The 13,485-nt window shown below is 44.8% G+C and overlaps 1 protein-coding gene across 1 annotated transcript in view; it reads left to right on the plus strand.

Moving 5' to 3' along the window:
* LOC137620250 (trafficking protein particle complex subunit 2-like protein) overlaps positions 1-13,485 on the plus strand; it is an 88,499-nt gene that overhangs the window by 21,014 nt on the left and 54,000 nt on the right. The window contains exons 2-3 of the mRNA XM_068350491.1: positions 8,239-8,408; positions 11,930-12,017. Coding sequence (XP_068206592.1) covers positions 8,239-8,408; positions 11,930-12,017 — 258 coding nt within the window. The remainder of the gene's footprint in view (positions 1-8,238; positions 8,409-11,929; positions 12,018-13,485) is intronic.

Consider the following 13,485-nt stretch of genomic DNA (forward strand, 5'->3'; position numbering starts at 1 on the left):
CAGTACTGCGGTCAGGCGGAGCGATCGCAGGCGGAGGTGTAACCTGCTCAGCCTGACACTCACGCATCAAGACCGCAAGTTGTGACTGCATGGACTGCAGTAGAGTCAACTTGGGGTCGGCAGACACTAAGGTCTGCTGAGGTAAAGCCTTAACAGCAGAGATCTGTTGTGGCAGAACCTTACTCCTCTTAGGCGGAGTGCATTCAACTGATGACTGCGGCGAGTCAGAGCTGATCCAATGACTGCAGCCCGGTTGAGTTCTTGAGGTCTGGACTCTGCGTTTGAGTGGTCTCGAGACCTGAGTCCAGCGTTTCTTCCCTGACAATTGCTCAGCAGACGAGTAAAAGACGGGCTCAATCGTCTGCAGGTGGGAGTGACGGTCTCTGGAAGACACGCCCGCAACCACCGAGGATACTTCTGTGCGCCGATCAAGGCCTGCCGAACCCTTTTGCCCTTCGACATTGCTTCTCCCCTGGGCTTGGGAGCTTGCAAGAGGTCCCGGACTGGGAGGACGACTGGCACGCACAGAAGTATCCTCACGCACCACACTGACACTGACACTAGCACTTGGCACTGCACTGACACTGGCACTCGTCACAGCACTGGCACTAATTCCACCCACTGCACTCTTGACCTTAAGTTCCTTGACTTCGGCCATAAGAGACTTATGATCACTTACCACTGACTCTACTTTATCGCCTAAGGCCTGAATGGCACGCAAAACAACAGACATATCAGGCTGAGGGCAAATAGTAGGTTCGGGGGTAGCCACTACAGGGGTAGGAAAAGGTAGGGGATCATGAGGTGAGGAAAAAAGTGAAGAGTGAGAAGAACTCCTCCTAACTCTCTCTCTCTCTAACTTGGTTGAGTACTTAAGAAGACGGACAAAATCAAGTTCCGAAAGTCCGGCGCATTCCTCACATCGATCTTCTAACTGACAGGGCCTTTCCCTACAGTCAGAACAAGCGGTGTGAGGATCTACCGAGGCCTTCGGAATACGCCTATTACAAGACCTACATCGTCTATGGGTGGGGGCTTGTGAAATGTCAGACATCTTGAATCAAAAGAGTTAGCCAAGTGGGGTTTCAAAATCAAGCAAAAGATCGTTAACCGTTAAATCAGGACTAAATAATAGCTATCTAAGCTAATATAGAAGTTTTCCAGTAAAGCGACAGCCGAAATCTGAGAGAATACTTCACCAAAAGCCGTGAAAATACTCGAAGATCATGAGCGTATCCCAGAACGTCTTGCCGGAAGCACGACAGAGGAAAAATTGAGGAGGTGTCAACAAGAAGTACTACAGTACCTGGCCACAGGTGGCGCTGGTAAGTACACCCCCTTCTAGTATTGTGATAGCTGGCGTATCCCTCCATAGAATTCTGTCGGGCAACGGAGTTGACAGCTACATGATTATCGGGTAAGTTTAATATTGAAAATGAGATTTTTATTCAGGGTATTAACCATGTAGAAATCATAGATCTGAATTAAGTTGTCTACCGTTCTAAATTTTCTGTATGTATGGGATATTTAGGTTGATGTAAATGTTAAGTGATAAGCTCATAAGCCATTCGTGTTTTTACAATTGCTGTTTTACTCATGTAAAACTTTTAATGTAGTTTATCTTTAAACCTAATGATTTTTCAATATTAAACTTACCCGATGATCATATAGCTGTCAGCTCTGCTGCCCGACAGAAAAAACCTACGGGCGGAATACGCCAGCGATCGCTATACAGGTGGGGGTGTACATCAACAGCGCCATCTGTCGAGTAGGTACTCAAGTACTCTATGTCAACACAGAACCAATTTTCTCTCTGTCGTGCCACCGGCAAGACCTACTGAATACGCTCTTGTTTTCTGGATTGAATTTCACGTTATTTGGTGAAGTATTCATCTCTAGTTATTAGCTATCGCTGTGCAGAAGTTATCTTCAATACTTCCTTGCATTCTTTTTTGGATTTGGATTATTTGTTGACGACTTGGATAGATTTTGAATTCCCCCACTTTGACTAATTCAAGATGTCTGACCCTTCTCAAGTCCCCAAGTACAGGAAATGTAGCGCTAGGGACTGTTCAAGGCGTCTTCCGAAGGCCTCTATCGATCCGCACACCGTTTGTTCCAATTGTAGGGGTAAAGCCTGTCAATTGGAAGATCGATGTGAGGAATGCGCTGGGCTTTCGGAATTCGGGTTTCAAGAATTCCTGAAATATGCACGTAGGCTAGAGAAGGATAGGCTCAGGAGGAGTTCGTCTCGCTCTATTGATTTTTCCTCTCCCCATGCCCCTCAACCTATTCCTTCCCCTGTAGTGGTTGCACCCGACCCCCCTGCTAGCTCTCATCAACCTTCAATGGCGGATATGATGCGTGCCATTCAGGCTCTAGGTGAGAGAGTCGAGTCATTGGCTAATGACCGCAATCAACTCATGGCTGATGTCAGAGAGTTGAAAGGTAAAAGTGCAGTGGGAAGTGAAGTGAGTGTCAGTGCAGTGAAAAGTGTCAGTGTTACGCATGAGGGTGCGTCTGTTCGTGCCTGTCGTCCTCCCAGTCCGGGACCTCTTGCAAGCTCCCAAGCCCAGGGGAGAAGCAATGTCGTACGACCAAAGGGTTCGACAGGCTTTAATCAGCGTACAGACGTACCCTCCGTGGTTTCGGACGTATCTTTCCGAGATCGTCCCACCCACAAGAAGGCGAGTGAGCCCATTTATTCCTCGTCTGCGGAAGAGGTTTCTAGAGCCGTGCGTGAGCTACCACAACAACAGGAGGGTGGAGTTAGGCTGCCGTGTTTTGACGCGGTGCGTCAGCCTCCGCAACCCACGGTGGTCTCCGCTATCCTTCCACAGTCGGGTGTAGACTCTTTGCGCACCCACTCAGCTTTGGTTGTTGCCAGTTCTCAGACTGACCAACAGTGGCATGATGTTGGGTCCAGTGCAGCCACGCATGCACCCGTGCTGCCGGACTCAGCTGTCCAGCCCACTCCGTTGCCTCTTCCTCCTCAACATTCAGACGATGGTATCTCTGATGATGACGAAGCTGCACATCTTGACGACCAACACTCCGACATCGAAGAACCCAAGACCACGCCTCCCTCCTTAGACTTTAGGAAAGTGCTTGCGCTCTTTAAGGATTTGTATCCAGACCAGTTTGTGTCTGCAGCACCACGCTCACCTCCCTCTGAGTTCGCTTTAGGCATGCAGTCAGCAGCTCCTGCCTTTACGAAGCTCGTACTCGCTCGCTCGTCCAAGAGAGCTTTAAGGGTACTGGGAGAGTGGTTGCAGTCTAAGAAGCAGTTGGGAAAGACATCCTTCATGTTTCCCCCGGTCAAGCTTGCTTCCAGATCTAGCGTCTGGTATGCCACGGGAGAAGTTCTCGGCTTGGGAGTTCCTGCCTCTGCCCAGGGCGACTTGTCAAGTCTAGTAGACTCTCCCCGCAGGCTGGCTATGAGACGCTCCAAGATTTGCTGGACCCCTTCGGACATGGACCATCTTATGAAGGGAGTTTTCCGCGCTTTCGAGGTCTTTAACTTCCTGGACTGGTGTTTGGGAGCATTGAGCAGGAAGACCTCCCCTTCGGATAAGGAGACTTCCATGCTCATCATGTCCTGCATGGACAAAGCCATTCGGGATGGTTCTAGTGAACTTGCGGCTTCTTTCGTGTCTGGGGTACTCAAGAAGCGAGATCACCTTTGCTCCTTCTTATCAGCTGGAGTCACCCCATGTCAAAAGTCAGAGCTGATGTTCGCTCCACTCTCTAAGTGTCTCTTCCCTGAAGAGTTGATCAAGGAGATTGCTGCCTCCTTGATCCAGAAAGACACCCATGACTTGGTGGCGTCTTCCGCACGCAAAGTCACCCCTTTGCCCTCCGTACCTAGACCTAGGATGGACACGCCAGCTTCAAGGTTCATCCCGCCCTTTCGTGGCAGAGCCTCCAGCAGAGGAGGTGCTCGTGCCGGAAGTCTACGTGGGAGCAAGAAGAAGGGTTCCAAGTCCTCTAGAGGCAGAGTCTGACTGCCATCCTCTTCAGACAGCAGTAGGAGCCAGGCTCAAGAACTACTGGCAGGCCTGGGAGAACAGGGGCGCAGACGCCCAGTCTGTGAAGTTACTCAGAGAGGGGTACAAGATTCCATTCTTACGCAAGCCCCCTCTAGCAACAACTCCCATCAACCTCTCTCCCAGGTACAGAGAGGAGGAAAAGAGGCTAGCTTTACAGCAAGAGGTGTCTCTCTTACTTCAAAAGGGAGCGGTAGTCATAGTCCGGGACCATCAATCCCCGGGCTTCTACAACCGCCTCTTCTTAGTGCCGAAGAAGACAGGAGGGTGGAGACCGGTGCTAGACGTCAGTTCTCTGAATGTCTTTGTCACAAAGCAGACGTTCACCATGGAGACGACAAAGTCGGTTCTAGCATCGGTCAGGAAGGAAGACTGGATGGTCTCGTTAGACCTAAAGGACGCGTACTTTCACGTCCCCATCCACCCAGATTCCCAACCTTTTCTAAGGTTCGTTTTCGGGAAGGTCGTCTACCAGTTCCAAGCCCTGTGCTTTGGCCTAAGCACGGCACCTCTAGTTTTTACCAAACTGATGAGGAATATTGCCAAATTCCTGCATTTAGCAAACATCAGAGCCTCCCTCTATTTGGACGACTGGCTTTTAAGAGCTGCATCAAGTCGTCGCTGTCTGGAGAATCTACAGTGGACTCTAGTTCTGACCAAGGAATTGGGTCTCCTGGTCAATATAGAAAAGTCCCAACTCGTTCCATCCCAATCTATAGTTTACCTAGGAATGGAGATTCAGAGTCAAGCTTTTCGGGCTTTTCCGTCGGCCCCCAGAATCAATCAAGCCCAAGAATGCATCCAGTCCATGCTGAAGAAGGACCGGTGTTCTGTCAGACAGTGGATGAGTCTGATAGGGACGCTTTCATCACTGGACCAGTTCATCGCGTTAGGGAGACTTCACCTTCGCCCCCTTCAATTTCACTTAACTGCTCACTGGAGAAAGGACAAGACGCTAGAAGCGGTCTCAGTTCCTGTTTCCGAGAAGATGAAGTCGTCACTGACTTGGTGGAAGAACAACATTCTCCTCAGGGAGGGTCTGCCACTGGCTATTCAGACCCCCGACCACCTTCTCTTCTCGGACGCATCGGACACGGGCTGGGGTGCGACGTTGGACGGTCGGGAATGCTCGGGCACGTGGAATGCGGTTCAAAGCGAGTTACACATCAACTGCAAGGAGCTACTGGCAGTTCATCTGGCCTTGAGAAGCTTCAAGTCCCTCCTTCTAGGCAAGGTGGTGGAGGTGAACTCCGACAACACCACAGCACTGGCGTACATCTCCAAGCAAGGAGGGACTCATTCGATGAAGTTGTACGAGATCGCAAGGGACCTCCTCACCTGGTCAAGAGATCGAAACATATCCCTTGTAACGAGGTTCATTCAAGGCGACATGAATGTCATGGCAGACCGCCTCAGCCGGAAGGGTCAAATCATCCCAACAGAGTGGACCCTTCACAAGAATGTATGCAACAAACTATGGGCATTGTGGGGCCAACCCACCATAGATCTGTTCGCAACCTCGATGACCAAGAGGCTCCCAAATTATTGTTCACCGATTCCGGACCCAGCAGCAGTTCACATTAATGCCTTTCTTCTGGATTGGTCCCATCTAGACCTTTATGCGTTCCCCCCGTTCAAGATTGTCAACAGAGTACTGCAGAAGTTCGCCTCTCACGAAGGGACACGGTTGACGTTGGTTGCTCCCCTCTGGCCCGCGAGAGAATGGTTCACCGAGGTACTGCAATGGCTAGTAGACGTTCCCAGAACACTTCCCCTAAGAGTGGACCTTCTGCGTCAGCCGCATGTAAAGAAGGTACACCCAAGCCTCCACGCTCTTCGTCTGACTGCCTTCAGACTATCGAAAGACTCTCGAGAGCTAGAGGCTTTTCGAAGGAGGCAGCCAGAGCGATTGCTAGAGCTAGGAGGACATCCACTCTCAAAGTCTACCAGTCGAAGTGGGAAGTCTTCCGAAGTTGGTGCAAGTCCAATTCAGTATCCTCAACCAGTACCTCTGTAACTCAGATAGCTGACTTCCTGTTATACCTAAGGAAGGAAAGATCCCTTTCAGCCCCCACGATCAAGGGTTACAGAAGCATGTTGGCAGCAGTCTTCCGTCACAGAGGCTTAGATCTGTCTAACAACAAAGATCTACAGGACCTCCTTAAGTCTTTTGAGACCACGAAGGAGCGTCGGTTGGCCACACCAGGTTGGAACTTAGACGTGGTACTAAGATTCCTTATGTCAGCAAGGTTCGAGCCACTTCAATCAGCCTCTTTTAAAGATCTCACTTTGAAAACTCTTTTCCTCGTCTGCTTAGCAACAGCTAAAAGAGTCAGTGAGATACACGCCTTCAGCAGGAACATTGGATTTACATCTGAAACGGCTACATGTTCCTTACAGCTTGGTTTTTTAGCCAAAAACGAACTTCCTTCTCGTCCTTGGCCCAAATCGTTCGAAATTCCAAGCCTTGCTAGTTTGGTTGGAAATGAACAAGAAAGAGTACTATGCCCAGTAAGAGCTCTTAAGTACTATCTGAAACGGACTAAGCCATTACGTGGGCAATCTGAAGCTTTATGGTGTGCCATTAAGAAACCTTCTTTACCAATGTCGAAGAATGCAGTTTCTTATTATATCAGGCTTTTAATTCGAGAAGCTCATTCCCATCTGAATGAGGAGGACCATGCTTTGCTGAAGGTAAGGACACATGAAGTTAGAGCTGTCGCAACTTCAGTGGCCTTCAAACAAAACAGATCTCTGCAGAGTGTAATGGATGCAACCTATTGGAGAAGCAAGTCAGTGTTCGCATCATTTTACCTTAAAGATGTCCAGTCTCTTTACGAGAACTGCTACACCCTGGGACCATTCGTAGCAGCGAGTGCAGTAGTGGGTGAGGGCTCAGCCACTACATTCCCATAATCCCATAACCTTTTTTAATCTTTCTCTTGAAATGCTTTTTATTGTTGTTTTTTGGGTTGTCCGGAAGGCTAAGAAGCCTTTCGCATCCTGGTTGATTTGGTGGGTGGTCAAATTCTTTCTTGAGAAGCGCCTAGATTAGAGGTTGTGATGAGGTCCTTTAGTATGGGTTGCAGCCCTTCATACTTCAGCTCCTAGGAGTCGCTCAGCATCCTGTGAGGATCGCGAGGCTCAGTAAGGAAGACGTACTTAAAAAAGGCAGAGTAATTGTTCAAGTCGACTTCCTTACCAGGTACTTATTAATTTTATGTTTGTTATTTTGAATAACTGCTAAAATGAAATACGGAATACTTAGCTCTTAAGGTTAACATATATGCTGGTCTCTACCCACCCCCCTGGGTGTGAATCAGCTATATGATCATCGGGTAAGTTTAATATTGAAAAATGTTATTTTCATTAGTAAAATAAATTTTTGAATATACTTACCCGATGATCATAATTTAAAGGACCCACCCTTCCTCCCCAATAGAGACCCAGTGGACCGAGGAGAAAATTGGTTCTGTGTTGACATAGAGTACTTGAGTACCTACTCGACAGATGGCGCTGTTGATGTATACCCCCACCTGTATAGCGATCGCTGGCGTATTCCGCCCGTAGGTTTTTTCTGTCGGGCAGCAGAGCTGACAGCTATATGATCATCGGGTAAGTATATTCAAAAATTTATTTTACTAATGAAAATAACATTTTTTTACTTAATGCCCCTCTCCCAGCCCCTTAGAAACTTATTGCCAATTGAGACGCTCGGGTCAACCTTGAAATTAACTGTTCCCACCTTTAGTTGTTTCACCATTATATAGAAGTTGATCAATCAACCCTTCCTTTGTAATTAAGTTTTCTTGATCCGGAGCTGTTCTCTTATTAGAGATAAGGAAGGACTATTGCTGAACAATATAATGTCCTGTTTTTTACAATATTTGTGGCATGTCTCGCCAATCTTCTTAGCATTAGCTTCTTTCATTTTTAATCAACAACTTACCTTGAGGTTTGACTGTTCTAAATGGGCATTAGTATAATAAGGGATTGAAATGTATGACTCAAAATGGAACATTTGTGTAATACTTAGGAGCATATAAAACTTAGTTTCTCAATTTTTCAGTGGATTGATGTCTGCTTGATTAACAAAACTTTAATATAATGTCAATTGTATTTGGTTGATTCATTCAGAATTATTGCTGTGAAAGTTAGCATTCGTGATCAACCACATTTTTTATTTTTCCAGAATAGTCCACTCTATGTTTGGGTTGGTAGTGGACGAGAGGAGTTGCACTTGCATTACCTGGCCCATACAGCCTTAGATGTCATACAGGAAAAGGTTGCAGCAGTCAGTAAGACTCCAGACACAAGAGAGCTCTATCTTGGACTTTTGTATGCATCTGAAGAGTATAAAGTGTATCCTTTTAACATACAGTACTGTATATTCCTACACATAAACAAACTTCGTCATTTAATATGGGTACGCTCTAGCGTGTAAGTGGGTACAGCTGATGAAGAATCATCGAGGATCTGGCAACCAATAGGACCCTCCCTACCAGCCTATGTGTTGGGTCGACAGGCTATGGCTTAACTCAAACTCTAACTTTGGCTGTGCTATCTTTCAAACATTCGTTGTTGGGCTTTGAAGTTTTATTTCTTATGTGTTATTAGTTTTTCTCTTGTCTTTCGGAATGAGTGCAAAGCCAGTGTGTGTTACGAGGACTTTTCCTGGTGTGGAAGAATGTCCGTGTGGGACTTTCACGAGTTGTGTGGAAGTGGGTCCTCATCCTTTGTGTTCATCATATAGGAGACATCGATGCTCCTCCTTCATGCGAAGGCAGCGGTGGTTCCACAACAGCATCCCGAAAGGAAAAGGCATCATAACCCTTTCCCTCCATTCCGTTGGGTGGTACCCCAGGATCGTCCTTTGAGGAACGCGGTAGTTGGGACCTTGCATTTCCCTTATTCCATTAGTATCCATGTGAGTCTACCAGATCCTTGTGTTACGACTGCATCCAAGCATGGGTGTTTTCAAGGAGAATACCATCAGGTCCTGATTGACCTTGATCTTTCTTCAAAAGATGACGATGATAAGCCTCCACTTACATTCACTGGTTGTTACTCTGACCCTTCCTCTTAAGCGAGTTGTCTTGGTAGGGTTAGATTTTGTCACCATCTCTTTCTCCTGTCCTCGCACCTGACTTTGGAAGACAACGGAAAGATATTCCAGAACGGTGCAAGAACCGTCGTTGAGTTGTCAAGCAGTAGGTTAGGGTGCGTATGCACTAGACCACCTTCACAGCCTTTATTCTACAGGAGTACCCTGAAGTCCCTTGATGCTTTTGCACTAAGTCTTGTGGTGGCTCCTCAAGTAGTTGTGAAGCAAGCCCAGATCCTATGCAGGATAGTAAGCATCTTATCTATAGTAATGGATAGATGTAAATTTGGAATGGAGGCAGAGTGTCTGCCCCTCCAACTCCATTTTTTCTGCCTCTCTCCTACAGAGGAAGCGTTACTCACTGGATCTGAGTTCAAGGTTTAAAGGCTGTCATAAATGGCAGAGGCAAGGGACAGTGACATTACCCTAGTAAGTAGGACAATACCCTAGAGACTGACCATATAGCCTATACATATGATCAGCACCCAAGCCCCTCTTCATCCAAGCTAAGACCAAGGAGGGCCAGGCAATGGCTGCTGATAACTCAGCAAGTAGACCTATAGGCTCCCCCAAACTCCCCAACCTTAGCTCACAAGGATGGGGAGGTTGCAGTCACTTAAGGAACTAAATTTGACCAGGACTCGAACCCCAGTCTGGCGATCACCAGTCAGGGACATTACCAAATAGGCCACACAAACCCCTGGTAAACTATATTTCTGAGCCCCATTCTTTAGAACCTAGAGAAGTTTCCCCATCCTCTTTAGACAAGGGGGAGGATACTGAAACATATACAAACCCATTGATCTTCATACACCAGGTACATTATTCCAGACTGCTATCCCCTTCTGTGAAAGGGATTCCTTCTATTATAATGTACCAGTCTTGGACAGGCTAGGCCCTAGCAGCCTATTCATGCCAATGATAGACAGATAGGAGGTTGAAGGAGTCATCTTCTTCACTACCTTATGGGACCAGGTAGATTGACATTTCCAGGGAAAAAGAAAAGCAACCAGTTCGGATCTTGGGGGACTTCAACCCATCAAGCAGTTGGTCTTTCTACCTAAAGGAAGATGTTTTGTATTTTGCTTAGGAACAAATCACAAATTTTTAAAAATAATTTATATTTTTCACAGTTGTACAAACTGGAGTCCTTTTGGTTAGCCTTTCCTCCTCTACCACTCCTATCAGTCCTGAGCCAAAAGGTATATGGGAAGAGATTTTGACTGGTTGGGGTTGGAGTTACTCGTCATAGCTCCCATCTGTCACTCAATTGCTCATTAAAACTATTCAACAGCTGTTCAGCTTGTGCTGAAAACATATTTCTAATTGAAAGGACAAAAGTTTTTATAGCTAGGAAAAATATAAATACTTTAAAATTTGTGATTTCATTCTTGCATTGTGGAACCATCAAACATTCCTATCCTTGAACAAGTAAGGGGCGTGGAGGTCCATCTTGGGCAAGGCCTCATGAAGTCAGGGTAATTTGCTCCACCTTAGCATTCAGGAATAACCTGGGAGGGGCTCAGGTATTAAAGGTAGGAGTCTGGAAATGCCAAGCAACCTTTACACTCCTAATACCTGCGAAACTATACCCACAAGGCTTTGGATACCTTTACCCTTGGTCCTGTATTAGCAGCTAAACAGGTTGTGTAGCCACCCTAGCTCTCTCACCAGACAAGGAGCATCTCGTCTAAGATTGTGGTTTCAACATAAATTAGAAAAATGGCAGTTGTGGCCATTATGAGCTGAACCAGATATTTGATGCAGGGAATCTTTAAAACCTGGTAACCATTCATTTTGGATAAGATTTGTTAAGAAGTATCACTCCCCATCCTCCCAGATGAGGGGCAGGATAGATAGAATGTATTCAAAACCATCTCTTATACAAGCTAAGGATACATATGGACACTACAGTATATCCCATACAAGGTGATACAGTATGTTCTGTAAATGTGTACTGTACCATTTATTCTTGGTATGGGGATAACCTAACGACTGTGGCATCCCTATGCACAGACCCTAAGGAGGTTGATGGAGTCATCACCTTTGTTCCTTAACAGGACCAGGTGCTCTGACAATTCCCAGAAAAATAGCCAGAATTTTTGGCTCAAAGGGACTCCCCCCTCTTAAAGATGAGTCTCCTATCAAAGGATGAGGGTTTGTATTTGTGTAGGAACAAATTGCAAAACTTTAAAATAATTTTAATTTTTCTTATCTAAACAAACTTGAGTCCTGTAAGTTACATTTTCCATCTCAATCTCCTCGCAAGTCCTAGGGCAAAATGTCAGAAGTGCTTGTCTTAGTGACTGATGGATGCGCAGGGCCTCATCGTCTCCTGTCCGTTGTTATAACGACTGTATTGTATCTTGTTAAATTTTAACGCCTATTCCAGCTTCACTGAAGTCAAAGTCATACTGCTATCAAAGAACTCTGGTTTGTATAGTAACAAAAAATAAAAATTACTTTAAAAATTTGTGATCTTTGGAGTCAATTTTCTCTTGCAATGCACTGTTAAAATCAGTGAAGCTCATCATTTGTTTTTCTTTTTTTCCTAATTTAGGTTTGGGCATAATTAGAGGATAATACTGTCCAATTAGTAATTGAATTATTCTTTGGATAAGTGCAAAATGATGATTGCCATACTTTTTGGCATAAGATCATGTTACAGTGTACAGTTTAAGTATTTCTTGATTCTCAAGATTATTTTCATTTATAAATTAATTATTTTTTATGTAAAAAAAACAAAATTGTTGAAGTCTTCCTTAATGTGAGTTATTAGCTATGGATACACTACAAACACCAGAATAAAATTCGTCATCATAACAGATGCCGGGAACACAACATTACGAGATAATGAGATAAGAATGGTAAGTTGGACTTATGGTTATTCAGATTCTGATATATGTATTGTAATATTGCAAAATTTTCTCCTGTGACCTACTTATCTAAATTCTGTAAGGAGATGCTTGAAAACAATGTTTTCAATATTAAACTTACCCGATGATCATATAGCTGTCAGCTCTGCTGCCCGACAGAAAAACCTACGGGCGGAATACGCCAGCGATCGCTATACAGGTGGGGGTGTACATCAACAGCGCCATCTGTCAAGTAGGTACTCAAGTACTCGATGTCAACACAGAACCAATTTTCTCTCTGTCGTGCCACTGGCAAGACCTACTAAATACGCTGTTACTAACTGGATTTGTTTTCACAACTATTTGGTGAAGTACACTATTCCAGTTTTGAGCTTTCGCTATGCAGGGGTTTTATCTTCATTTCAAAACTTGAACTCGTTTTGGATAGATTTAATTATGGTGACAAAGAGAGTATGGACTCTCTTTCACTTTTAAATGGCCGACCCTTCCCTTAGACGGAAGTGTGTTTAGGTTTTTAGTAATTTTGCTTAACACGTTATAGATCTTTATATTTTATATCTCTCCGCCTTTATTAGGCCTCTTCGATTAACTTTCTTTTTTTTTATAAACATATAAAAATAAATTTTTATGTTTTGTTTATATGCGACCTTTTCTGATAGTAGGCGGTCCTAACTTGGAACCGAAGTTAATCAACGTTGAGCCCGTTATTTCGTATTTAACCTTTAAAGAATTTAAAACTTTTTAAAATTAATGTTTTATGAAAGAATTTCTTTGATAGTCTACGTACTGTTTTCAAAGATGAACTAACGTTTAGTTTTTTAGTCTACGCAGTTGTTGACGTTCAGGACGTTCAACATGCGCTCTATCGTTACGATAGAGAGAGAGTGTATCACGGTTTCACTTTGCAGTAAGAGTAAACCGATTCTGGCGTTTTGTTCATTCTTTCTTAGCTTAAATGGTTTAAATTCTAAATTAAAGGAACTTTTTATTTGGAAAACCTTTCAGTTTTTTTCCTTTAGCAATAACATGTTTTGACGATATATAATTGGGCTCTTCTCTCAGGTGCGAATTCTAGAGAGAAAGAGAGAGATAGGGACGGAGGGAGAGAGAGAAGAAAAAACGTTTCGTTCAAGCGGGTAACGTTGTTCTCGTTTTACTCTCCTCCCTAGTCGCTGTAGGGGAAGAAGGTAAAACGTTTCTGGGGTTTTATTCTTGTTCCCAGGCTATGTGCGGTGAGAGATTGTAAACGTAGTTTATTTGAACTAGTATTTAGTCTCTTTCCCAGCCACTGAATTCTTTATCTTTATATATATGTTTTCTGTTGCATTATACGACTGTTTTCGCAATTACTACCTTTTAATGAAGGGTAGGATTGCGTTTGTTCCGTAACCGAAATACAAACCACGCTATTTACAAAGGGTTATTACTTTTAGCGTAGCTGAAATGGCGAGCCATTAGA

This window comes from Palaemon carinicauda, chromosome 26 (assembly GCF_036898095.1).
Source record: "Palaemon carinicauda isolate YSFRI2023 chromosome 26, ASM3689809v2, whole genome shotgun sequence".
Classification (NCBI taxonomy): domain Eukaryota; kingdom Metazoa; phylum Arthropoda; class Malacostraca; order Decapoda; family Palaemonidae; genus Palaemon; species Palaemon carinicauda.